This window comes from Pseudonaja textilis, chromosome Z (genome assembly GCF_049901715.1).
Source record: "Pseudonaja textilis isolate UNSWEBS1 chromosome Z, rPseTex1.2, whole genome shotgun sequence".
NCBI classification, from domain to species: Eukaryota; Metazoa; Chordata; class Lepidosauria; order Squamata; family Elapidae; genus Pseudonaja; species Pseudonaja textilis.
This window is the reverse complement of record NC_142008.1, coordinates 86,166,648-86,194,148: the sequence shown is the minus strand read 5'-3', so window position 1 is coordinate 86,194,148 and position 27,501 is coordinate 86,166,648. Positions and strand designations below refer to the sequence as shown.

Sequence of the window (27,501 nt, the reverse complement as noted above, 5' to 3'; positions counted from 1 at the left end):
TTTTTATGTTTGGATGGATTGTCTAATGAAGAACACGCTTTTCAGGAAGCTCTGAGCTTAATAGGAATTTTCAGGTGGTTGATTTTATACGTTCCTTCTCTTATGTGCCTAATGTTTACCACACACTGTTCTTATTAGGCTTATGGTAAATAACACGGGGGTGGGTGGGTGTAGTTTAGATTTAACCTAGCTTAAATCACCATTTGATTCGGGAAATGAACATGAAACAGTCTTTGAGTTCCTCCTTTCCTTCATCCCTGGCATGGTTATGAAGAGGAAATTATAAACTTCTAATTTAGATTGGTATGATACGATGGCCTGAATGTAAAAATGAGGTCAGTATAACTATCGCTGCTGAAAGCAAAAAGGGAAAGGTTTCTTATAAGTTATGTCTGACTCTAGGTCACATTGTTCATCTCTGTTTCTTGGCTGGGAGAGCCAGCATTGTCTGAAGACAATTTCCGTGATCATGTGACAATTTCTCTGAGCATGGCTATACACACAAGATGCATGGAAATCTCTCATCTTCCCATCAAAATAATACCGATTAATTGGGATGGGATGTGACAGGGTTAACTACCGGTTCAGGATTTACGGCTTCCCTGCCCTCTGTGAGCCTTGCGCCTGTTAATCTCCATTAGCACACTGTGTGCCGAGAAGCAGCCTTTGAATCAGCCCTCTTTTCTTGTTTTTTTAACTGCAGCTGTGCCTCGTTTGGCAGCTGAAGTTGAAAAATCAGGAAATAAAGGTCAGGTAAGAGCCCGGGTGGGCAAAAACATCAGCAGACATAGAACCGGTTCTATGTCTGCTGCTCTTCAGAGCTACTGGTTCTACAGAGGTGGACAGAACCGGAAGAAACCCACCCCTGCTATTAATCTATTTGCATTTACATGCTTTCAAACTGCTAGGAGGGCAGTTATATTGAAAGCAAATATAACTATAACTTACTGAATTGTTAGCAGAGTATTTATATAAAGGGGTAAGGGCTACTTCTCACAACCATGTTTATTTATTAAATTTATTGGCAGCCTATTTTATCACAGACAGTGGTAAGATGGGTGGCCAATAAGATACCACTGCATCTTCACATGCAGTACTCTAGTCTAGACCTTCTGGTTCTCATGAACCAGAAGTGACAAGTGATTGGTGGAATCAACTGCTGGTTAATGATGCATCATTAACCTCAGGAAAAACAGTCTTGGCATATCCACAACATCCTGTGGTGATGGTCTGATAGTCTTGTGCCAGAAGAAAATACAAAGCACGGGTAGCTGAAGATAAATTTAGGCCCATCTCTGAATTGAAATGAGATAAGACAAAAGCAATGGTATGTAGACATATTGTTTAAAAATGTTTGGTGGTCTACCTTCACGCTGCAGTTAAAAGAATGTGAGAACAAGTCCCCGGTGCAGGGCTGCCACGGGCTGCCAAATTCTAGATGAGTGGAAGGTGATAGCAAAGAGATATAGACAACCTACTTCTAACGTTCAAGGATCATCTATTTTCCAAAGCACCAGAAGGCAAGAGAAGAAACAATGGATGATAAAGAATCAGGGAGTGTTCCAAACCAGAACTGATAAATTTCCTAACAATGAGAACAATTAACCAGTAGAACAGCTTGTCTTCAGATGTTGGGGGTGCTCTGTCATTCAAGGCTTTTAAAAAGAGGCTGGACAGCCATTTGTCTGAAATGGTAACGTTTCCTGCTTGAGTAGCGAGTTAGACTAGAAGACCTCAAAGTTCCCTTCCAACTCTCTTATTTTTTTCTGTTAACCTACATCCCAGAGAATCTGTCCCTAATATTGCACAACTACTGAACTTATATTTTAGTCTTTAAGAGACGTGTGTAAAAGAACCCATCTTAAAGTATGATAGAGAACTGTAATAGAGCAGAGAAGAACATTTTTTTCATGGTATAAGCCAAACCATATACAGTAATTTTGAGGTTCAGTATAAATAATTTTTCCCTTAGAAAAACTAAATAATACACAACAGTGAAATTGATTTCAGATTTAGGGCATGTCAAATTTTTCAAGTTTCAATTTCCAAACATTAGGGATGCTCAAAAGCTGTGACATGCCTTGGGAACTGTCAAGTTATTTTGGTTACTTTAATCTAATTTAGGTGTGTTTGGTAAGTAACTACATGAATATTATAAGTTAACATTTTGTTTGTTTCATATATCACAGATATAATTGTTTCTCCAACATCAGTCTGCTGCTTGCCATGATGGTGAAGGAGGTTAGGAAAAGAATAACATGAGAGCTTGAGGATTCCCTAAATGCATCTTTGTAGCAGTATATGTAATTTGAGTGTAGCAAAGCCTTTTGAGAATTAAATTAATGTATTTGTTGTTATGAGTTGTGGAAAGAAATGCTAACATACATTTGGTGTTAACAATGACTAATGGACTTTGCCACAGCTTGCAGATGCAGAACAATCTAATGCTAACAATAGTTAATCATTGTTTTCCCAATTAGCCAAGTTTTATGGACTTGCACTATGCATCGAACCATAAGCTAATCACACCAATTGTATTTGCACACATCTTTCTATTAGTTGGCTCTTTTGTAGCTTGAAGTTTGCAGGTAGGTTATATAGCCCAGACGCCACAGCAAAACTTGGCCATCAGTGATGTGCAAATCCTCCCTTCCTGGTAACTTTTGCAGTGGCTGGCCAGATTTTATTTTTTATTTTTATTTTTTATTTACGGAGAAAATACACTTGTTTATGGTCTGATTCATATGGGAGCCATGATCCACAAGGAAAGGCTAATTTTTTTATGGGCATTTTATTTTCCAAATGGACATTTACCCCAGCTGTTCCTTTTCACAAAGAAGCCAGATAAGTAAACACTAATAAATAGTTTATCACTTTTTCTCCTTTATTTCTAGAGGCCAGAAAGAGAAGTAAGTATTGGTTATTTGCTGCAGCTATGATATGCAGGCTGTATCATGGCCAAAAGAAATTAAGGTTTCAAAAGGCTCCACAGATTTAGCTGATATGTCAAGGCAAACCATAAACTGATATAGCATATTGTAAGAATGTATCTAAAAATCATGCTTTAGGATAAAGGTCTCCAAGCACTACCAGTCTCTGGCTACTTGAAATGAATTTTACATGGTAATGTTAGATATCCTAAATTATTTTTCTATAGTTAAAGGAAAGGTGGACAAAAGTGATGGTCACATGTAAAAAAAGTGACAAGCATAATAAGGCCATGTTGTCTAGACCACCTATAAAATGTCGTGATTGAGGCAAGGCCAATTGCACAAAGAAATCCTCATCTGGATATATGCAATAACAAATGAAATTCAATCCAATTGTAATACATGTATTGGATTTTGGATTCTCCCAGAAGGAAGAAAAGTCTCGGCTAAACTACCTGGAATATTAATAAGTCTGACAAATGTTATTTCAACAACAGACAAAAAAAATTCTATACAGAATAAATGGGCATCATGCTGAGAAAACAGGTGGCAGACCTCAGACAAAGTTCCCTGGCATTTAGTAATTATTTCTCCCTCCTTTTTAAAGGGTATAGAATATTGTCTTAATCTGTCTTCAGAGGAAGAAGAGGGGACAGATTCATTCTGGTGTATGTTTTATTGTCTTCTTTGTGCTTGTAGTCACTAATCTCATCGCAAGTAGGCCTTACAACAAAACGTTGCAATAACCTGTTCAAATGTTCAGTCATTGTTTCATTCTCCATCTGTTGATTATCCATTTCTCTATTATCCTAATTAGTCCTTGACACTGAATTTTGATATTTTATTTTTTCAGCAATATGTTCTTACAGAACTACTGATTCTTCTTTTTCATGTCTGAAATCTGGCTATTAAGACCAGTCCTAGAAACTGATATTGTTTTATTATATTAAAGCTAGGTTGGAAATGTTTTGAAATAAATCTAGTATATCTGAGAATTCTTAGAGAGATAAATTCTTCCAAAACATACTAAATCCATTTTTTGAATCTGCTTTTATTACAGACTTACAAGTTTATAAGGCAAGTGGCAAATTGTTAAGAGGAAAAAGCCATAAGTCTTCTAGTGTATTTACAGGAAATAATTCAGATATTGCTTCCCAAATAATTACATTAAAATTAAAAATAATAAGGGAGATACTAGTTATGTTTATGTAGTAGGAAATGCTTTTCACAAGTTGTATTCTTCCCGGGAAAAACATCATGCAAATAGTGTTTTGAACTCTCACTAAAATGAATGGAAAAACTCTTTTAAAATTCTTTTAAAAGAAATAGATGAACAGGAAAGGAAATATCGGTATTGTTCTGCATACTTCAGTAATAAAGAGCTGTAGAAAAGTACCCCATCAACCAGAAGGAAACACAACTGAATAATGATTGAGGGCCATTTTTCCTAATGCCTTACCTTTGCTGTGTTTAACAAATCAAGTTCATGAAGTTCCTGAAAAATAGGTTTTTAAATAATGCTTGTCATTTCAGCAATAACACTATCATTCGAACTGTGTTTTCTTTCCATTTCAGCAGTGCTCTGTACAGTACCTTAAGGAAAAAAACATATCTATAGTAATAGTTCATGTTGCTGCCTTCCAAATACTTTAATTCCCAAATGACCAGAATAGTTAGAAATTCTGGAAGTTGTAATTCTAATTTATCTGGAGGCAAATTGATATATATGATGGAAGCATATATTTTCCTTTCATAAAGGTAGCAGGCCCAACCACTTTTTTCCACACCCAGTTGGAAACAAAGCAATATTCTACACCAAAAGTGGGACGTCTGCAGCTCTTCAAAGGTTGAATTATAACTCACTGATCTAGAGAGAAACAGAGGGAATTGTAATTCACTCATACCTGGAAAATGAACTTCTCAGATCTTCATCTTCATTGAAAAACTAGCAGACCCAGCATATGGAGCTGCTCCTGTTTAAACATAACTCTTGAAGTAGAGATGTTAAATGGAGCACTGACACTGAGCTTGTTGCTTCCCAATGCTCTTCAACAGCAGGCCAAGGCAGAGGCATTGGAGTAAACATCTCAAGAGTTGACAGGGGCTTTAGTGTTGACAGCCTCACATCAATAAATTCTGACAAACTACGAACATCGTAACTTTCATAAATGTAAATAGCTAGCTACTAAATAGAGTTTATGTAGCTCTGGAATCCAACTTTTCTTCATTTGGTCAAGGGTGAAGTTTGCTATTTGAAGACAGCAGTTCAAGAGAAGGTGAAGGATGCAGGGCCTCAGTCTTACTCGTTTTCCTGATACCAGAGCCAAATAAACACAGGATTTCCTCTCTGCAGAGGAAATGGTGGTGTTTTCTTTCAACGGGAGAGTTTCACAGTGAGCTGGCGGAAATCTGGAAATGCTGCCAGAAAGATGTATTGTTTGCATGATCACCTCCACAAACCCCTGACCCCTGCCACTCTAATGTAGTGTGAGCAAGAAGCAAAAGCTTATCTATTCTAGCATTCAAGCTAGATGCTTGATTAGTTTTAAGCTGCGTAATTCTGGGAGTTGTGTCCACATATCTTTTAAGTTGCCAATGTTGAGAAACACTGTTTTAAATCTATCTATTTAAAACATGCAGACTTCTTTTCAAATATATATTACTAGCTGATCATATGGTTCTAGTTTAAAATACAGTAGGATCTTTTAATGGAAAAATGATCCGCTAATTTTATGATGCCTCTTTAGATAGCATTTCACTTAAGGGTAGACAGTTGCTCCTTTTGAGGAAATACACGAGGAGTCAAATCCTTTCCCTGTCACAACCAAATTTTCAAGGAGTTTTCAGGAGAAAAAGTGGATTTCTTGAATTAAAGTCATTCTGAAAAAGATTCCGGGGAGAAACCTCAGGTAAAACTTACTTACTTGAGCTTTATATGCTTTTTCTTAATATTCAGCAATATTGACACAGTATAGACTTAACCAAAGATCGTTCCAAAATTTGCCAAGCATAGGCCTAACATGAAGCAGACTCTTGCGCTGACATTTAAATGGGATGGCATCTTGGTTCACAGAGAAATCTCACCGTAAGAGTTTAAGAGACCTGGGGCAAACTGCATTTATAAAGGTTGCCCAGAGCTGTGCAGTGGAAAGCTTGAGATCTATTTTCAAATTTAGCTTTTCATACTCCTGAATTTGTGTTGGGTGTCTAGTTCTCACAATCATCTTTTTTTTTTTTTTTGCTAGGTTGGTGATAAGGTGATGATTATGGCCCGGTCAGGTCTCTGGCAAGAAATTGTGACAGTTCAAGCCAATCAGACTTTTCTCATGCCGGAAGGTATGAGCTTTGAGGAAGCAGCTGCCTTTCTGGTCAATTACATCACTGCCTACATGGTTCTCTTTGATTTTGGCAACCTGCGCCCTGACCAGAGTGTCCTTGTCCACATGGCAGCAGGTAACAAAACCTGACCTACTGTTCTTGCAATGTATTGCTAATCTGCTTGAGGCAAAAGTTCATCTTTTGCAAACTTCTGACTAGAAAAGTCAAAGCCAGATTCACTTAACAACTGTTATTAACTTAACAACTGCAGTGGTTTATTTAACAACTGGGTCATGAAAGATCAGGTACAATACATCCCACCTTTAAAGTGCTTGTGTGGTGACAATTTTTACCTATTGTTTTTAATTGATTATTCTTTTGGGATATTTATTTGCAAGTATTTTACTTTTTTGTGCATCTTCTTGAGAGATTTTTAGATAAAAGATACTAACATATCTTAGATACAAACAAAACAGGTTACATTATGGAAAAAAAATCTTGCACAAGTTCATTAAAATTGGATTTATGCATTTGTGCTACCAAAGTGAAAAATAACGTTCTTTATTTTTGATTCATGAGAATTCAGTTTTTGTGGTTTTTATATTATATGGTTTATGACTTAGAATGCTCTATGTACCAGCTACTTATGGCTTATTTACTAAACATGGTTTATATTATATGGTTTATGACTTAGAATGCTCTATGTACCAGCTACTTATGGCTTATTTACTAAACATGGTTTAAAAATCAAGGGTATATATAATCTACAGATAGTCCTTGATTTAAAACTATTCATTTAGTGACTGTTTGAAGTTATAATGGCATTGAAAAACTGTGACAATCAGGTCTTGCACTTATGATTATTACAGCATCACCATGATTATGTGATCAAAATTTTGGTGCTTGATATATAGCATGTATTTATGACAGGTGTGGGATCCTCTAGATTATGTCACTTTTATTTGTGACCTCCCTGGCCGGCTTCTGACAAGTCCAGTCAATGGTGGAAGCGGAATGACCACACAATCCACTTAACAACTGCAGGAATTCACTTAGCAATCATGGCAGAAAAGATCATAATACTGGGCATGCTTAACAGTGGAAATTCTGGTCCCAGTAGTAGTTGTAAGTCGAGGACTACCTGTATAAAGTCAAGCCATCATAAATTTCATGGGGAAGGGGGATTGGAAAACTATTTTCCCCCGGCCATAAATTGGGTTCATAACACTGTTAAGTTGGAATGGAAACTTTGAATCCTTATAGCAATTTCCCCCTAAACATTTTCTGTGTGTAAAATGGGTAAAAACTGATGACAACGTTTCATCCTATTTTGAGATAGAAACATATATGAAAACTGATACCCATCTTACAAAGGTCATTTAATATTTTAAAAAACCTCTATACACCTAGCATCACTCATGTGTGTACTGTGTTCTCAACCTGACAAAGAATGTGGCATATGGCCTTTGGTCACAGAAACATTGCTACTCATTCTGAGATATAGTTTCTTTTAACTTTGGCTTGTTGAACATACCATAATGGCCTGTTTCTACATAATGTTACGAGGGGAAAAGTTTATAAGGCACAATCATGGGATTTATAATATTGCATGACACAAAATTAGTACATGGTTGGATAGTTTGTGGTTAGCCCATAGCCACTGTGGTTAGTTAACAATTCAGTATATTGTGAGAACCTGGCTATTGGGTTAATTAAGCAAATCATGGCATAGAGAAAAACTTTTTGATACCTTCTCTTGGTGTACATTAGGCCCCCTGATTTGGACTATTTTTAATAAAGATTCCTTTATTATTTTTAATGGAATCCGATATACTGCAAACAAAAACACCAGCTGCTGTGTTTATACTTGTGGGAAAGAATAGCTTAATGTATTATGATTGGCTAAGCCTACCATAAGCAGCTATTTACAGGTGAAACTTGAAAAATTAGAATATCGTGCAAAAGTTCATTTATTTCAGTAATGCAACTTAAAAGGTGAACCTAATTTATGAGATAGACTCATTACATGGAAAGCAAGATAGTTCAAGCTGTGATGTGTCATAATTGAGATGATTATGGCTTACAGCTCATGAAAACCCCAAATCCACAATCTCAGAAAATTAGAATATTGTGAAAAGGTTCATTATTCTAAGCTCAAGTGTCCCACTCTAATTGGCTAATTAAGCCATAACACCTGCAAAGGGTTCCTGAGCCTTTAAATGGTCTTTCAGTCAGGTCCAGTAAGAATCACAATCGTGGGAAAGACTGCTGACCTGGCAGTGGTGCAGAAAACCACCATTGACACCCTCCATAAGGAGGGAAAGACTCAACAGGTAATTTTGCAAAAGAAGTTGGATGTTCCCAAAGTGCTGCCTCAAAGCACATTAATAGAAAGTTATGTGGAAGAGAAAAGTGTGGAAGAAAAAGGTGCACAAGCAGCAGGGATGACTGCAGCCTGGAGAGGATTGTCAGGAAAAGGCCATTCAAAAGTGTTGGGGACTTTCACAAGGAGTGGACTGAGGCTGGAGTCAGTGCATCAAGAGCCACCACACACAGACGGATGCTGGACATGGGCTTCAAATGTCGTACTCCTCTTGTCAAGCCATTCCTGAACAACAAACAACATCAGAAGCGTCTTACCTGGGCTAAAGAAAAACAGACCTGGTCTGTTGCTCAGTGGTCCAAAGTCCTCTTTTCTGATGAGAGCAACTTTTGCATCTCATTGGGAAACCGAGGACCCAGAGTCTGGAGGAAGAATGGAGAGGCACACACTGCAAGATGCTTGAAGTCCAGTGTGAAGTTTCCACAGTCTGTGTTGATTTGGGGAACCATGTCATCTGCTGGTGTTGGTCCACTGTGCTTCATTAAGTCCAGGGTAAGTGCAGCCGTCTACCAGCAGATTTTGGAGCACTTCATGTTTCCTTCCACAGACGAGCTTTATGGGGATGCTGACTTCATTTTCCAGCAGGAAGAGGCAGCTGCCCACACTGCCAAAAGCACCAAATCCTGGTTCAATGACTGTGGGATTACTGTGCTTGATTGGCCAGCAAACTCGCCTGACCTGAACCCCATAGAGAATCTGTGGGGCATTGCCAAGAGAAAGATGAGAGACATGAGACCGAACAATGCAGAAGAGCTGAAGGCCGCTATTGAAGCATCCTGGTCTTCCATAACACCTCAGCAGTGCCACAGGCTGAGAGCTTCCATGCCACACCGCATTGAGGCAGTAATTGCTGCAAAAGGGGCCCAAACCAAGTACAGAGTACATATACATGCTTATACTTTTCAGAGGTCCGATAGCGTTCTATGTACAATCCTTGTTTTATTGATTGCATGTAATATTCTAATTTTCTGAGATTGTGGATTTGGGATTTTCATGAGCTGTAAGCCATAATCATCACAATTATGACAAATCATGGCTTGAACTATCTTGCTTTCCATGTAATGAGTCTATCTCATATATTAGTTTCACCCTTTAAGTTGCATTACTGAAATAAATGAACGTTTGCACGATATTCTAATTTTTCAAGTTTCACCTGTATGAGTGGACCTCAGGCAAATTCCAGGTATGTTACCAGCCCACAAATTTGCCTCTTCTTGCTTTAATTTGTTATGCAAATACAGCCACCCTGTTTGCTATATGTCATATAAGAATGTAACATGTTATATGTTATTTTTTTCTGCTCCCAAACTCTGAACTATAGTATAATACTGTAAAGCAGGGATAGAGAAATTAAAAACCAAAGATTTTTTTTGCACTGCACCAATTGTATGGCCAAACAGGTCAGAAATGATGTGAGATTGATCCAATAGCAGCTGGATGCTTGTCCTTATTCCAAAAAGTTCTAATCACTCACAATCTATCCAGCTGTCAGAGAGTATAGTGGGGAGATAGTCAAGACCATTAAACAGCATCAAATACCTTTTCCTGTTAAAAGTTAACACTGTCTTCATGCTTTGCTCATTTTATGACACTACTGAGAACTTCTTCCACTGATTTAACTTTGATTATGTGGAAACATGTAAATTTAGTGAGGATAACCCATGTTGACTCCTTTAATGAATGGAAAACTTTGCATTTTTTTGGCTTGCAGGCCTTTTTCATTACTCACTTGACCCGTTTTTCTCTCTCTCTAGGTGGTGTGGGAACTGCAGCCGTCCAGCTCTGCAAAACTGTGGAAAATGTCACCATTTTTGGCACAGCATCTGCCTCCAAGCATGAGGCCCTCAAAGAAAATGGGGTGACTCACCCGATTGATTACCGGGCAGCTGATTATGTGGCTGAAGTCCGGAAAATTTCTCCCAAAGGTTAGTAGAGGCTGAAGAAAGGGATGGAGTGGAGTAAGACAATCTGAAATTTCCTTCATTTTCTGTGCTCCTGCTTGGGACACTCAAGTATTATGGGAGCTGAAAAGAAGGTGCTTGATATACTGTTGTAATTTCAATGGTTTATTATTTAGAGTTTTAAGTTTAACTTGCAGAGCATGACTAATCGTATGAATTGAAATGAAACAAATCAGCTGAAACGTGCAGAAAAATGTCAAACAGAATTATCAGGTGGTGATGGTGATAATTGGATTGATGTGTCACTTCAGGTTCTTAAAAGAAACTCTCTCTCTTTCAGGGAAATGTTGCTCTCCAAAGTTGGCAGCCCATATATTATTTTATGTACTTTTATAATAACTCCAGCCCAGCTTAATCAGGGCTACCTTTTTAATCAGGTTAAGTAAATAACTTGAGTTGGTGGTGCTTTGAAGAGCTATCAATCTAAATTAATTTTTCAAGGATGGAGATTAGTGGATTCATTCCGAAATCTGCTCAGGCCATACCTTTATCAGGACTAACAAAAATATATCAAACTGGGAGCAAACCTTAAGATCCAAGTGGTACTAGATTTGTTCCCTCTGTGTAAGAATAGTTAACTAAACAGTATGAATATGCTTTGATGTCTAGAATGACTTCATATCTAATCTTAGATATAATTCAGTCTTATTTGGAAACACTTTTTGGATTACAATTCTATACGTAGAGTTGTGGCAAATCTGGATTATAGAGTTTATATTTTAATCTGATATGTAATCTGCTCTATACATTATTTATAATATTTTTCTATTGTATGTTTACGTATAATTTTTCTTTTTCCTGTCATGGTTTCAGTTTTCCCTGTTACATATTTTAACACTTCAGTAGGGACATGTTTTAGCTAGAAATGGCATATCAAATTTCTTACATTACTGTAAAGTTGTTAATGGTGCATTAGAATATATTAGCCATAATAGTTAGTTATTCAAATTTTATTGGTTATCCATATTTTAATGTTTATATTGGTTTTCCCTTCATATCTCTAATCCCTACACTCTTTTAAATCAGCATTTGTATCAGCGTTATTTGTTTTCCTTTTTTCTTGAACTTATTATAATGAAAGAAAAAAGGGAAAAATTGAAATCATAACCGGCACCCATAGATTTATTGGCAGATGTATAGTAAAAATAAAGAGAGCATGAGAAAACGTTATGGATGTTCTGCTTATAGATTTATGGCTGACTGAATCATATATTTGAATAAATTATTAGTTTGTGTTGGAGATTTATTTATTTAATTTTTTTAACCAAAACTTAACAATAAAATTAAAAGTAACTGAAATTAAAATTATTGAAACCTGGTTAAACTGAAAATGCCACATGCGAAATTTTATTTCCTTTCAATTGAAATTTTCCATTAAAAACTCCTGTTTTCTTTCCCCTTTTCCTTTTAGGTGTAGATGTTGTTTTGGACCCCTTAGGAGGTTCAGATACCACAAAAGGCTTTCATCTCCTGAAACCAATGGGCAAACTAGTCAGTTATGGTGAGTCAGAAAGCATTCCATCAAAGGATGCTTGGAATTCATCAGAAGTTGAGTCTCCAAATCTTCTAAATCCCAAAGATCAGATCTGGAATTTGAGAATAAGAGTGCCTAAACGAGATCACTTTGCAGTCAAGAATCATTCTCTGAAAGTCAAACAAAAAGTAATATTACAAGAGGTCTGTTTTTCTGGATCAAACCGAAGCTCTAAAAGTAGTTAGCTGGATGCCTTAGTGAAATTTGTTCTTTTTACATTTTTTAAAATCCTGTCTTTATTTTTTTTTTACAAAAAACTCAAGGTGCTGAATATATCCAACATAGCTTCCTCCTCCTATTTGCTCCACAACAACAACCCTGTGAGGTGATTGGGCTGAGATAAAGCAAATAGCCAAAAGCTATTCTGCTGGCTTTCATACCTAAGGTGGGAGTAGAACTCACAGTCTCCTGGTTTCTAACCTGGCTCTTTAACCATTAAAGAAAAGTGTGTGTGTGCATACAGAAACATTTTTGGAAAGGAAAACCTTTCCCCAAATCCCAGCCTTGAAAGCTATTACTCTGCTATTGACATAGAAATACTTTCCTTTTACAGAAAGCAGGGGTAGGTTGAGTTGGACTGACATAATGGTGTAGCCTAGAATGTCCTCATCTTCTTGCAGACACTTAAATTAAAAGGAGCGTAAATTCCTGATACAAGAATGCAGTTTTGGAATGAGAATTGTAGTCTGAGCTGCAGTACTTTGCATTCAAAGAAAAAGCCATCTTCAGTGGCGGATGAAGGCTCACTAGTGCCCTTAGCACTGACAAATCTTGGTACCCCCCTCTGTACATACAGTAAAAACAAAGCCATATTCTCAACTTTCTGGTGCCCCTTTTGGGCCTGGTGCCCTAAGCACGTACTTAGTCTGCTTAATGGTTAATACATCATTGGCCATCTTGATTTTTCCAGGCATAATTGCCAGAGTTATTATATTGATGGATCTCAAGCAGGGTATTTCTCAATTTCGTAGGTGTAGCCAACTTGCTAACAGGACAGAGGAAGAACCTGATGGCTATGGCAAAGACCTGGTGGAATCAGTTTAGCATCAATGCCTTGCAGCTGCTTCATCTCAACAAAGCAGTTTGTGGCTATCACTTGGGCTACCTTGAGGAGGAAGTGGAGCTTTTAACTGCTGTGGTGACCAAGCTAATTGCTCTCTACAATCAGGGCAAAATCAAACCAAAGGTGGATTCTGTTTGGCCCTTTGAACAGGTGAGAATGTTTGGCCTCCCAATGAGTTATTTTGTGCTCCACAATAAAAAAAAAACCTCTGCCTTTAGCTTAATTTATTCCCCTCCAAAGAACTGAAATCATTACAGACTTCAACTCTAACAATTATCCCCAAAGGGATTGGGGATAAGGAGTGATTTCAGAATCTTAGATATCTGCTGGCCATCTGCCATACCCTTATAATAGTGAAAGTTGAACATACAATATATAGATCACATTCATTTGGTTGGCCTTTTAAATGCTTGGAGGAAGGCAGATTCATAAAAAACCCTCTGGCAGACTTTTCAAGGGCAAAGACAATGAAAAGAAAGTATAAAAGGCAAAGTTAAAGTTTGTGTAAATCCTTCTTTATTTTACATTTGGCCTTCTGATGACAGGAAGTATTTTAAAAAGTGAGTAAGCAAGCAAGAGTCATTTGATCAACACTCCCTCTCTCACGTGTACAAGCTTCTCTCTCAAGGCAGATACTACCAAAAACAAACTCCATGTCATATGTGACCTTAGTGAGCAGTGAGTATATATTTAAAAAAGAATGTTGACTATAGTTAATTTACAATGCACCAATTTGGGGAAGTTTGATATATATCTGTGGGAAGCCACTCCCCTCCCAGAAGAATGAAATATTTTAAGGAGAAACATGTTTCTAAAGACAGAAACTGAGAGCCACAATTCCCTGCCCCCTAAGCAGATACTAAGCTGAGGCCAGCTTTTAGAAATGCAGAGTTGGTAATCCATTCAAGACAGGTTATTTTGAACAAAGACAGAATTAGGAAGGATGGTAGGACCAGCCCTCACTCAAGATCCAAACCAGGATAGCCATTAAGACACAATAGGAATGGTCCAACACCTTTTCAGGACACAAATCACTTTACATCATCTCAGAGGGTCCAGGCTTCAGTCAAACTAAATTCAGACAACCTAAAAGTTAGCTATGACTCCCAGACCCCTGGAAGTCTGTCAACCAATAGAATATATTTCTTGGACAGGAAGTTTAAGGGCAAGGCCCAAGAGAAGGTATAAATACCTCTCTGTCACAACTCCATGTGGTCAGCTGCCCAGGACTTCACGCCCATCTGGTCCTGTCCATCAGTAAACCATCTTTCCAATCAGCCTCCATGTATTCAGTGTCTTTTTCTCCTCACATGGAACTGAACCAGATGGAACTGATCCAACATAGTCTTGGATGCATTCTCCTTAGTCATATTTTTTGAGGCAGAAGGGATGATGAAATGGTCTGGTTCTTCTTCTGATGCAGGTGGTTGATGCCATGAAGCAGATGCAAGAGAAGAAGAATGTTGGGAAAGTTGTCTTGGTTCCTGAAGCTCCACCGAAAGATGAAAACAAGAAAATAGAGAATTAAAGCAAGGGGCATGGGTGAACTATTTGACCTCAGGTTGATTTTGGGGGACTTTTTTTTAACTGCCTCCCCTCCACCCCCACATCTGACCCCTGAGGGAAGTAGAAATGGACAGGTCTCTCACTGCTGTTAATGGAATAAGTGACATCAGGACTGAGGAAAAAAAAGTCTTTTCTTGTGGTTAGTTGGCCGTTTAAAGTTGAGGAAATCTTCTGAGTTTCATAAAATCTTTTACAGAGTGGAACTTAAAAGATTGCCACATCCCTGTGAAATTATTGGTTGGTCTACTTTAAAAAAGAAATCCAGCACTTCTTTTGCAATCTTGATATTTTGCTCTTAAAGGAACCATATAGAGAATTATCTGAAGTGAAAAGAATACAAGGCAAAACCTATCCATTGGCAACGCCTTTGATTTCTTGATCTTACATTTTTGAACACACTGTTCAAAAATTCCTAGATATGTTATTTGTCTCAATGACATCTTCTGTCCTTAGCCATCCTTAGCTCACCTCTGAATACTTAATGATTAGTAAGTTTAGAGATCGTAAAACACCCATGGTTTTAGCAGCTATTGGCAGTTGACAGTTTCCATAGAAACAAATCTTTGAATCTGCTACTTTGGAAGGGCACATTTAACAAACAGAACACACTAGATATCTTTGCAGCTGGAGGGAGATGTGAGGAAGAAATTTTTGCCTCTGGGGTATTAATTTACCTTAGTGCAACAAAGCTACCATAGCTTGCTGCAATATGAAAGTCCTCTGTGCTATCTAGGCAAAGCTCATATATCTTCTTCTTTTTTTGCCAAAATCTACTATGGAGAATGCAAGTATGAAAAATCAAGGAATTGCCAGTAAAGAAACTGCAAGATTCCAAGTATGGCTTGTTTTAGAGAGAAGTACTGACTTTCCATTTAAAATGGGTTATGTAGACAGACATTTATTTAACAGTACTAAACAGCTGATTAGCCTGTAATCTCAAAATAGTAATTTCATGTTTATCATCTCTGGCTTGTGGCTTGATATCAAGCTGTTCTAAGGATTAACTATATAAAAAAATAGATGTTCTCAGTCAAAGATACGAGAAATACTTTAATAACATTATTCCCTCTTACAATTGTTGTTTAACTTCAAGACCCAAAATATTTAGATGTGCATTGTGCCTGTGATTTGCAAGTTACACTAAGGATGAGCCTAGTTTATGCTAAAGACTCGCTGCAAATTAAATATTCTCTTAATATTTTTATGCTGTAGAGGAAGGGCAACAGGACCAATTTTGTACAAGAAACAGATTGGGCAGGAAATAGTAACAGATTTTTACATTTGTAAGATTCTGACTTGACTTGAAAAAAAATCAATTGGTCACTTTGGTAATGTATCTGGAACTATTTCTGCTGAAGACCTTTTTTGTTGTTGAACAGATTAAGTTTGTCTGATCCTTTTTCATTCACCACCATTTCTGAAAGCTCTTCCTTGAAAATCTTCAGAGGGTTTTTGTGTATGTATGTCAGTAAATAGTTTTGCTATTTTAGGAATTTGATCCTCAGAGTATTTCTCAGCACTTTGAATTATCCATTTCTAAAATTCCTCCTCTTTCCAGGAGTTTTGCCAATCTGCTTTGGATAAAGCTATTATCCTTCATATTCCAGTAAACAAAATATCCAAGAAAAGACAAGGGTCCCAAGTTGCTTCCTCAAAGTGTTCTCAATTAGTTATAGCAGAAAAAATCCTAAATTTAATATTCTGTCTTTTATTGGCCCAGGAAAAAATATTTTCAGTAGATTGTATCAGTTAAGCATCTTTCTTTCTGGCAATTCTTTTTCTTTCACCCATCTGAAAGCCATCTATGAAAATGTTAAGACCACCTTCAATCCCCACACAAAATATATATTTGTGAGGGGTCCTTGGTGCTTTCTAAGCTCACCTGCTTTCTTGCAAATGCCTCATTACCTTAACTAGGTAAGCTAGCACTGATAATGTAACCTAGTTAGGGTAATGAATCATCTGCAAGAACATAAGGAAGCTCAGAGAGCACCAAGGACCCCGCATTTCAACCCTGAGCTACAAATATTCTGCTTTATTAACATATTCGTGAGAATGGAAACCATCTTTGATGTCCTTTTAGCCAATCAGCCCTTGATTATTCATGTTACTTAGGGGGATCCTCAGCTTACAATCTTTTGCAGGCCTATGTTTATTTAGCATGTCTGTTTTGTGAACAGAACATTTTCACAATTCTTGCACAAAGCTTTTCAATCCTTAGTACTGCATGGGGGATTCATTTAAAAAAGCAAATGAAATGGAACCTCGTAACTTCAATGTAATATAAATATTTTCTCTTCTTTCTCAAACATCCAATTGCGGAATTAGTTGCCATCTTGTGATTATGGAAACAATAAGACAATATATTTGTAAAACTTCAACTTGAGAAGGCTATTTTAAGACAGCTGTCTTCCTTATACAACCCTGTTAGCCATTATAATGAGGAACACAAGAAAGGAGGCATCTAGTGCAATCACTGTGGAGAAAATCTGGCTTGGAATGCCAGACATCCATTGGATAGTTCTAAGCAAAAGATGGAAGTTCTGGAAATGATTATTCTTGCTGTGGATCATTCCTTTCATTATTTTGTATATATTAATGTTTTGAAATTGGTAAGTACATCATTTCTATAAGCTCAATCAAAGGCTACCAAGCATTTTTAAACATTATTTAATCTGCCATGTTCTTACTGAAATATAATACTGTACAGAATACCAATTCGTGGGATCCCCAAACTGAGAGGAACCAAAAGATCAGTTCCTTCAAGGAACCAATGCTCAATGCTAGAGCACATAATTCTTGTGTAGGTAATTCCAAATCCAAGCCATGCTAGATAAAGTTAGGAGAGTTGGAAAAATGTTGGCCCAAGAACTTTCAATGGTTTTTAATAGTTTAATGTAGTGTAAGGCAGATTCCTAGAATTTTCATACCTTACGGAAGGACAGCTGGCTAGTCATGAGACTCATCAAATGCAACTTTTCTAGTTTGAAGGCCTTCAGAGATATTGAACTTCAACTTTCAGCATTTCCAGCCGAGGGAATTTCCAGCTTCCATATCTAAAGGGCGTCAGAAGGGGAAAATGCAGAGATCTGATCTGATATGCAGGAGATTCGATAGATATTGGAGACTAGCCTAGAGCATAAAGCTGTAGCTCTAATTATCTGATGTGGCCTTTCTTCTGCCACTTATTTTATACATATATCCTCATATCTCTTGATATTTTTTACCATTTCCTAGGACCTACCAAGGTGCAATTTTTTAAACTTCTGGCTTAAGATTATAGGCCAACAGGAGTTTACAGATCCCAATTGTATGATCAAAAGAGAAAATGAGTTTCAGGTTTTCTGTTGTTTTAAGCACAACAAGGGGAAAAAAGTCTTGCATGATCAGCTGTGGTCTCTCAAGCTTTTACGAAATAATGGGGGAAAAGGGTGGGGTGGGGAGAGAATCTCTTGTAAAATTTTGTGGGTTTAGTTGTTGGTTTTTTTCTCTCTCTCATGCCTTCCTTCTTGCTGCTGCCGGTGCCTTATTTGGGATGGCATTCCAAAACATTTCTAACCTCATCATTGTAAAACTGCAAGGAATAGCCTTGCCTTTAAAAGAACTTCTATGCTGCATTGTTATTCCCAATTTATTGTGCCTTGTTCCAAACAGTGAGTAAGGTCTAATTCAAGAAGCCTTTGCCAATGTTGACTTGTTAAAAAAGAATGCCCCATCCCAAGGAAACAGTTTGAAATGTATGTATGGCTTCTGTTCCTTAATCAATGAGGACACTTACATAATAGGATGAGTTGTTACAGAAATGCATAAATGTTGATGTTATTATTAACAGATAGCATGAATTCTCCTAGATATATCCATCCTTCTTTATGAGAGTCATCAGATATTTTTTGCAAAATACCGTGGAAGTGTGGTTCAAGTCTCCTGACCAGCATTTCTGAACCTTATTTTAAATTGAGTAGATGTAGCTTAATGAACCTCTGTCACATAATAAATATGGAGAATCTGAATTCTGTTAATAGTATAATTTGTGGAGCTTCCCATAGGTTGAGAGAGAACCGACTGTTCCCTGTAGTGCCTTTGGGAAGAGATGGGCTAAGTTCAGCTTTCCATGTATTCCCAAAGGCACCACAGAGGGAAAACTATTTTTAACCTAAAGCAGCAGCAAGCGAAGTCCTGCTCCCTTCCTGCAACCTTGCTCTCTCATGCTGGAATCTGACAGTTTTTAAATGTTCTTCCGGAACAGAAGAGATCTTTATCTTTGTGCTAAAATAGATTTGTCTTACTACTACTCAGCTGTAGTTCTTTTATACAGAAAACATCCAATTTTAAAGCACTATAACTATACTCTTCGTTGCCTTGCTGATTAATACTGTAATCTTGAATTTTTTATCATCTCTTTTATTTTGCAGCTTGACTGCGTGTGTCTATGTGAAGTGCACCCATGTATGTATTTCAGACAATTATTTTATGAGCCATTTGTAATAATAAAGCCTTTGACCACCTCTCCCTCACTTTAAAATTAAAATGACTTGTCTTAACTAGTTAAAACAGTGTGCTTAACTTCAAAGTTTAAAATGTGCAGGGGGGATGTGTGAGAGGAGAAATAGGATATTTTCTATTGTGATAAATGTTGTCCATAAAACAAATACAAGGACATTTATCACAAGAATCCTTTATTGATACTTGTTCTTGCAGAGTTCAGGATAGTTCAAGATTTTATCACAAAACTCCAAAATGAAGATGCCTAGATTGCCATGGATGTAGGGTTGATAGAGCAGTTTAATTGGAAAAAAGTGCCATATTTCCTGCTCAGTGAGCAACATGTAGCCTGAACATTATTGAAGGCCCAAAGAGTATATTTTGAAAAGCCTGTTTCATAGGGCTGAAGTGGGTCCTTAGTGGAATGAACAGCAGTCCTCTTACACAACAACTCCCACAACTTGATCTGGCAGTTAATACCAGCTCACCTTATTTAGGGACCTCCTCAAATAAAGAAATAAAAGAGGCAAAGCTCCCTCAGGGAAATGATTTGCAATGTGCCAAAGTTAACATTGGAGCTGTCTTTAGAGAGATTTAAAAATACTTCTTCAATGAAATCTCTCTCTAATTTTTATAACGTTCTCAACTACAGATAGCATAGTATGTGGGTAGAAGATCACTCAAAGATGTCTATGAAGATTCTCAGTCATCCAGGTCATGATTGTCCCAAAGGTGCTTTTTCCCCCCAAAAGGCAACTGGACTTTCTTGGTTTTTTTTCTTTGAAAATGTTTCACTTCTCATCCGAGAAACCAAGGAAGTCAGTTATCTTTTGGGAAAAAAAGCAGTAGAGTAAAATACACAGAATGTAAAATAACAAGCTTTACGTTCCTTTTGTAGACCCATTCTTGTCTTTGATTATCAGGATGACTGAGTTCAACTGTCCTTCAGATTTAAACATTTCAGAATTCTAAGTTCATAAGTAAACCATTTTTATTTGTTTAAAATTAAAAGTTAAAATCCTTTAAAATTTGTTTTATTATTTTTAGTTTTAAATCTGTGAAATAGAAACATTTAAAATATTTTCTCTCCATTTTCATTAATTAAGTTTTCTTTTGGTTTTCAAAGTGGACATGTGGCATTTTGTTAGGCATGGCTCACCAAATCCCAAAAAGAGTATTTAATTACCACTGGGAGAGATGTTAGTGATGAAGGCTAAAGCCAAGGTAATTGTGGGTCTTTCAGAGGCAGGAAAAGCTCTCCCTTTGTCAAGGCAGGCCTGTTTTATTTGCATGATTGTTTAAGTGTGATGTAGGGTTGAATGACAAGCAGTGGATATCCTGGCCCTGCAGAGCCAGCTGTGGAATCACCACTGTTGCCAAATAGATTCCCCCATGCTAGGGAGATACTGATGAAGAAAAGCTGTTTGCAGTGAGGGCAGGCTGCATGGTCCCCTCATACCTGGTGACAGCACCTGCCCACCCCCGCTGCTTTGGTTGGTCCACAAACAGCTTTTGTGTCTTTATGGTTCAAGATGCTTTTTCAAGTCTTTGTGGTGTTTGAAAAGAAGTCCTCTTCTGCTTGCGCCTGTGCCTGCGTGTGTGCCTGTGTGTACGTGTGTATCAACAAAGCAAATGTGCCGATGCTGTCTACAGATTCAGACATGAAATTGCTAGTCTGCCTACTGTTACCATATGCCTTATGTGTTTCTTGGGTGTTCCATTAAAAGCATAAAAAAATGAAAAAAAATGTGTTCTCATCTTCCTATTCTTTCCTAGTTTATGTGCGTGAGACTTTCCCAGCACATGGGAGAGTAATTTCATTATTAGGGTTTTCTGAGAGCATCCAAGAGACCTAGGATGAAGAAGGAAATTGATATAGCTGCCCGGAATAGTTTAAACTTCTCTGACCACCCCAGTTTAAACAAAAGGGAAATTAAAATGACAAGTGCTTTATAAGAACAATTATATGTGAAGAAAGGCCTATATAAGAAATGAGGAACTGGCTTCTAAATCCTTCCCTCGTGATCATGCTGTTAGAAGCTGCTAGACCTTGTAGCTTAGCATATCTGAGTGGCTACAAGTTTCCTGCACCTGACTTTGTGTGATTAGGTTTACATAACTATTTCCTGAAAAGGTTTTAAAATACAGTTACTGTTTGGAGGAGAAAAGGACATAACTTATTTGTCTTCGCATTCTGAACAGGTCACAGTCCAACCTGGAACATTCTAAATTTTACATCATGTTGCAGTAGGAAGTTAAGGTCATATTAAAATAAAATATCTGGAACATTTGTTACTCAAAGTCAGCAGAAAACAGAAAAGGTTCTGAATAAAGTGACAAGTTTTGCCTAGAGGCAGAAATATATTTATTTGCAACTCCTGGAAATTCAGAGGGACTAGCAAGGATAACTGGAGAGAGAAATGAAGAATACTTTCTTCTCTTCTGGGAGTCAGACAGTGTCTCAAAATGTAAAATGATTCTGCTTGCATCAGCTGCACCCAACATCACAATGTGATTTCAAGCATGATACCAGATCAGATGCACAAATCTTTCCTGTATCTACTTGTCCTTTAGAGTAATAGCTGCACTGGGGCATGATATTTTAATTTAGAAGAAAAGCTGCTATTTTTCCCTTTTGCATAATTGCTTACGTCTACAATTTTCAGCACAATATCCAAAGGCAATTGTAGAAGTACATTTTAATTGAAGAAAAAAACGTGGAGGAAAGTCCCTTAGACTTTGACAAATATTATGAGGAATGTAATGATCTAAAACATCACAAAATGCAAGCAAGGCAATCTTAACCGTTCGTTACAATCCTCTCATGTGATTCTTTAGAACCCATGAAATGTCTCTATATATTTGGCTACAGTGCTTCTCTGGAACAGCAGTCAGGTCAAATATGCTTTTGTCTGAAAACATACTTCCTGATTGCAGAGGGGAGGGAGGGAGGGAGAGATTGAGCAAGAGAGCGAGAGTTATGTATTTTAAAAGGGAGGCATGCACATACCTGTAAATGTTGTTAAGATGGTGGAAAGCAGGGCAAATACTAAACCTACAGAGAGACATATAGCCCTGAAAGCTGAGAAATTAAAAATCCTGTCCCCATCCGTAGAAAGCACTAATTGTTAAGGTAAAATTAAGGCTTGTGTAGATGGACCAATTTAAGGAAAAAGTCAATATTGGATGAGTTATACTTTTAATTGCCAAAATCATTACTGCAAAACAAAAGGGTGGGGGGTAGCACTTACTTCATCCTGATGCAACTTTATTAGTTAGCCAGCCAACTAATGCTCAGTATTATATCAAAGTCTCCGTAAAGGATTAAAGGTCAAGGTATTTTATACCCAGACATAACAATGGTGCAGCTTTCCATTTGTTTCTGGGTAAGGGCACGGGATTGAAAACGAGGCACTGAAAACCATGAGGGGCAGCATTTTTAGAAACCGAAGAAATGACAAGTAATATCTGACTTGATTCCTCAAATAAAATAAAGGACTAGCTATAAAAATGTTGATTTTTGTGTAAGGAGTACTGTACTAAGTTATCTGTCCTCTATATGTTTATGCGATGAATAAAAAAAATTTTATACAGTGAAATTACGGAAGTAACAATCATCACATCTAGGAGAATTCAAATTTCAGAAATTTAAATACATTTACAGAACAAGATATACATATCAAATCCACCTATTATAAATTAGAAATAAAAAACCCTTTCACATGGGCAGTCCCAAACTTTTAGACCCCTTGGCATTATACAAATCAAGTGTCTTGATAGTAACTATCAAACCTCTGTTCACTGTCTTTAACTTATAAGATTCTGGCAGGTTTTACCTATCTCAAATATTGCAAATTATAACTTCTAATGGTCTGTCACCATTTTGGCAAGCCACTACTGGAGCTGGTTCATCAACTTAAGAACCAGTTTCCCCAGTTTAAGTCTAAAGAATAATATATATTCATCATTTTTACTCAATGTATTTCATTATTTCTGTTCAGTTACAAAGAATTCTTGGAACAAATTGAGGGTCAAGGAGACTACAGCATAAAGTTCTCAAAGCTAAAAATATATATATATCCTTAATGACAGCTTAATTCAACACAACCCTTTTGTGTCCCCCCAGCATTTTCACTGAACTGAGGTGTGTATGTATTTTCGCTATGGGCAAATATGATGGTCTTTTTCAAATCAATGTGTGAAAATTAGACTACTGTGAAGTGTTCTGTCCTTTCTTCAATGAAACATACAATATCTTCTATTTTTCCAAAATCTATTGGTGGCTAGCAGCTGAAATTCCAATAATTTCTGCTTTCTTTTCTGCATAAAATATGTATTTTAAAATATAAAATTAGTGGACCAACGAAGTGCGATGGACATAGCATACTTGGATTTCAATAAAGCTTTGAGAAAGTAGAGCATAAGCTCCTTACCATAGCAAGGTAGAAAAATGTGGGATAAACAGCATCACTGGATAGATTTGTAACTGGCTGACAAACCATACTCAATGTGTAATCCTTAATGGAACTAAATCCACATGGAAGGAAGGAAGCAGTGGGGAAAAGTTCTGTTTTAGGCCCAATACTCTTCAATGTCTTCATACATTATTTAAATGATGAAACAGAAGGAGAACTCATCAAATCTGCAGACAATACTAAGTGGGCAGGAATAGCCAACACCCGAGATGATAAGCTCAAGATCCATCTGTATCTTGACAGACTTTAATACCTATTTAACAAAATGAAATGCAATGTAAGGAAAAGTAAGGTCTTACACTTAAGAAAGAAAAACTAAAAGTACAGGTACATATTGCATGAAATCTGGCTCAATACCAGTAACTCTTAGAGAGATCTTAGAGTCCTAGTGGACAACCATATAAATATGAGCCAGCAGTATGTAGCAGCAGCCCAAAAAGGCAATGCAATCCTAGGATGCGTTAACAGAGGCACATAATCATGTGAAGTATTAGTACTGCTTTACAAAGTAAGACCACACCTGGAATACTGCATCCAGTTTTGGTCACTACATTATAAAAATGATGTTGAAATTTTGGAAACAGGGCAGAGAAGAGCAACAAAGATGATTATGGGCTTGGGACTAAAACATGATGAACTGTGACAGAAATTGGGTATGGCTAGTCCAATGAAAAGAAGAACCAGGGTAAACATGATAGCAGTGTTCCAATATTTATGGAACTTCCACAAAGAAAAGAGGTCAATCTATTTTCCAAAGCAGCCAAAGGTAAGACAAGGAGGAAAAAGATGGAAAGCAATCAAAGAGAGATCCAACCCAGAACTAAGGAAAACATTTTGACAGTGTGAATAATCAACTCGTAGAACAGCTTGCTTTCAGAACTTGTGGGTACCCCGTCACTGGAGGCTTTTAAAAAGAGAATGAACAGCTACTTGTTTGAAATGTTTGAGCAGGAAACTAGAAGACCCTGAAGATCCCTTTCAACTCTGATATTCTATTCTATTCTATTCTATTCTAGTTGTTTCTTTTGAAAAGTTTCTGAGGCTACAGTAGGCCATTATTTGTTCAATAAGCTTTGTTGGGTTGAGTTTATATAACAGCTTAAGTGGGCTGGGGGTGTAGATGTAAATGCTTGGGTTTGGTATATTATGGAAACAGCTCAGCTTAATTTGTCCTGGGGTTAGAAGTAGCTGTCTTTAACTAGAAATGGTTCAGGCAGAATTGGAACAAAATAAATTTCTCCTTGGCAAGCTGTATTGGATAAAAAGTGGTTCTACTGTTGACACAGAGAAGAAATCATAGAATATCCCCCTTTTATTTTTTTGCTCCTTGGGAGAGAAAAGAATTATGAAATCTTATAATTATGAAATCTATAAAGACATCCAAGATAAAAGCAGACATAAAACTAGGAAAGCTTTTTGAAGAAGATCTGAATTCATAAGAAGGTTTGAAATCTTTACATGTCAGGAAACTGCTTTGCCAAAAATTCCAATGGTTAGATAGCAACTGATTCAGAAAAGATCAAAGGAATATACTGAAATTCTGTATATCAGAGATGTCAATACCAAGAACCTTAAAAAGTAGATCAGTATTTAGATCATTACCAAGTGAGAAGACTATGAGAACTGATGGACTCTATAGAAATATGAAAAGCAACAAAAGAACAATCAGTAAAAATTATTTTAGCAAAACTAGAGAATGAAATAGTGACTAAAGGACTGAAAGAAATCAATCTATATGCCAGTACAAGGAAAAAGTTTAACAGAATGTGAAAACTATTGCATTTTATCCTTAATTTAATCTGCTAGGGGAGGAAATCTTAATATCATTTAATACTGATTAGAGCCCTACATGTATAGAAAAAAGCCAGGAAAATATTCAAGTTGGCTTTGGAAAAGACTAATTAGCAATATATTTTATTCATTGATGCACACTGAATAATTGAGAAAGCCGTAAAATATCAAACATAAGTCAATATGCGCATCACTGGGTTATTAAAAAAAAACCACATTTGATTGTATTAACCATGCCATGCTGAGAAAATCCTTAGGAAAATGGGAGTTTCATTCTCCTCAACAAAATTAATACACAGGTCAGGAAACTCCAGTCTGGATGGAACATAGTGAAACAGAGTGGTTCCAGGTTAGCAAAGGATTAAGACAAAGCTATACATTCTCCACTTATTTATTAAAATAACATTAGCATCAGATCCTCCCATGCTATGTAGCAGGGGTCCTGAAACCCCGGTCAGTGGACTGGCACCGCTCTGTGACATGCCAACAACTCGGCCACACAAACAAGCAAAGCCTGACTTGCAGGATGCAGTACACAAAACCATGCCCCCTCCAGCCTATGGAAAAACCTATCTGGTGCCCAAAAGGTTGGGAGCCGCTTCTGTGTAACATATCAGCACCTTCAGTCTTGGGCAAGTACCTCAGCATCTTTTCATGAGATATTTAGAGTCTTTAAGTCCTCCATGAATGTTCTTCACCATGTATTTCAAGGGTGTTCTCTTGGTCATTTGGCATCAGTGGGGTAGGTGGGGCGTTTCATTGCCATTTTGGAGATTTTATTGTTCTCCATGTGAAGAATATGATCTGCAAGTTGGACTCTTCTGCAAGCGACAATGTTATGTTGTATGCAGGAAAAACAATTTTGGTGCACATCTAGTAATAATGAATTCAAAATAGTGAATCTTTAAGATTCAGTGAATGCATCTTTTTTGATATTTTGTTAATACTTGTTGACATGTTCCAAGTCAAACAAGATGCAGAATATATACTGAGGGAAGGTGGATTGGAAGGAATGTAGTTTTAATACTGGAGAGAAAAAAATTAACAACATGTGCTACATTTATGACACGATTCTGATAGACAATAATGCAAATGATTTGCAACTTCTAGTAATTAAAGTCAAGAGTCATAGTGGGAAAAAAATGTGACTAAACATAAAGATCAAACCAACTGCCAAAGTTATAGCGACAAGCCATACAATTAACAATGAAGATACTGAACTGAAGGATGGTTTCTGATTTTTAGGATCAACTATCTACAGTAAAGGAACTAGCAATCCAGAAGCCTCCTGCAGAGCTGATGCAGTCCAGTAATTTTCCAAGGCCTTGGAATAGATATTCTGATTCTGAGAAGTATCTATACAAAGATCATGATCGTACAGCCCAAGTTTCCCCTGTACAGAAAAACTTGGAAGCAAAAAATTAGATTTTGAAAGAGTAGAATAGATTAAAATGTATTTGTACTTTTGAAGATTTATGAGAATATAAATCATGGACAATGAAATAGGTCATAGAGCAAACAGTATCCACTAGGAACAAGTTATCAGCTCAAATGATCGTATTTTGGAATATTATTTATTTATTTATCAAATTTAGAAACTCTGTGAGGGAGATGATGTGAAGACCTAGCTTTCTGACAAAGTCTGATGCTGGGACAGGGAGAAGTGGAAAAAAAAGAGAAAAAGACGATCAGTAGATTAAAGGACTCAAATATAGCAGTGATGGGTGCACCATTGGAAAATTTGAAGGACAATCTTGAAGATAGGCCATATTGGAGAACTATAAGTCTCAGCACCATGTTATATCATCATTATCATCATTCTCTAACCATCATAAATATTCATTGCTAATCCTAATGACTATGTGTTTCATGTCATAACATAAGTTTGCTCTCTTGTGGCTATGTTATGAGGTTGCAATGTAGCATACTAGTATATAAAGAGGTAAGCCCCTGAATATCTCTGTCCAAGAGTGTTCATGTGGAGAAATGTGCATCATC

The 27,501-nt window shown here is 37.0% G+C and overlaps 1 protein-coding gene across 1 annotated transcript in view; it reads left to right on the top strand.

The window, feature by feature from the left end:
• The window catches only part of VAT1 (vesicle amine transport 1), a 25,141-nt gene extending 4,157 nt beyond the window's left edge, over window positions 1-20,984 (top strand). Inside the window, exons 2-6 of the mRNA XM_026720922.2 lie at window positions 6,176-6,383; window positions 10,386-10,556; window positions 12,004-12,093; window positions 13,098-13,339; window positions 14,613-20,984. Of these exons, the coding sequence (XP_026576707.1) occupies window positions 6,176-6,383; window positions 10,386-10,556; window positions 12,004-12,093; window positions 13,098-13,339; window positions 14,613-14,717 (816 nt within the window). The 3' untranslated portion in view covers window positions 14,718-20,984. The remainder of the gene's footprint in view (window positions 1-6,175; window positions 6,384-10,385; window positions 10,557-12,003; window positions 12,094-13,097; window positions 13,340-14,612) is intronic.
• The last annotated feature ends 6,517 nt before the right edge of the window (window positions 20,985-27,501 follow it).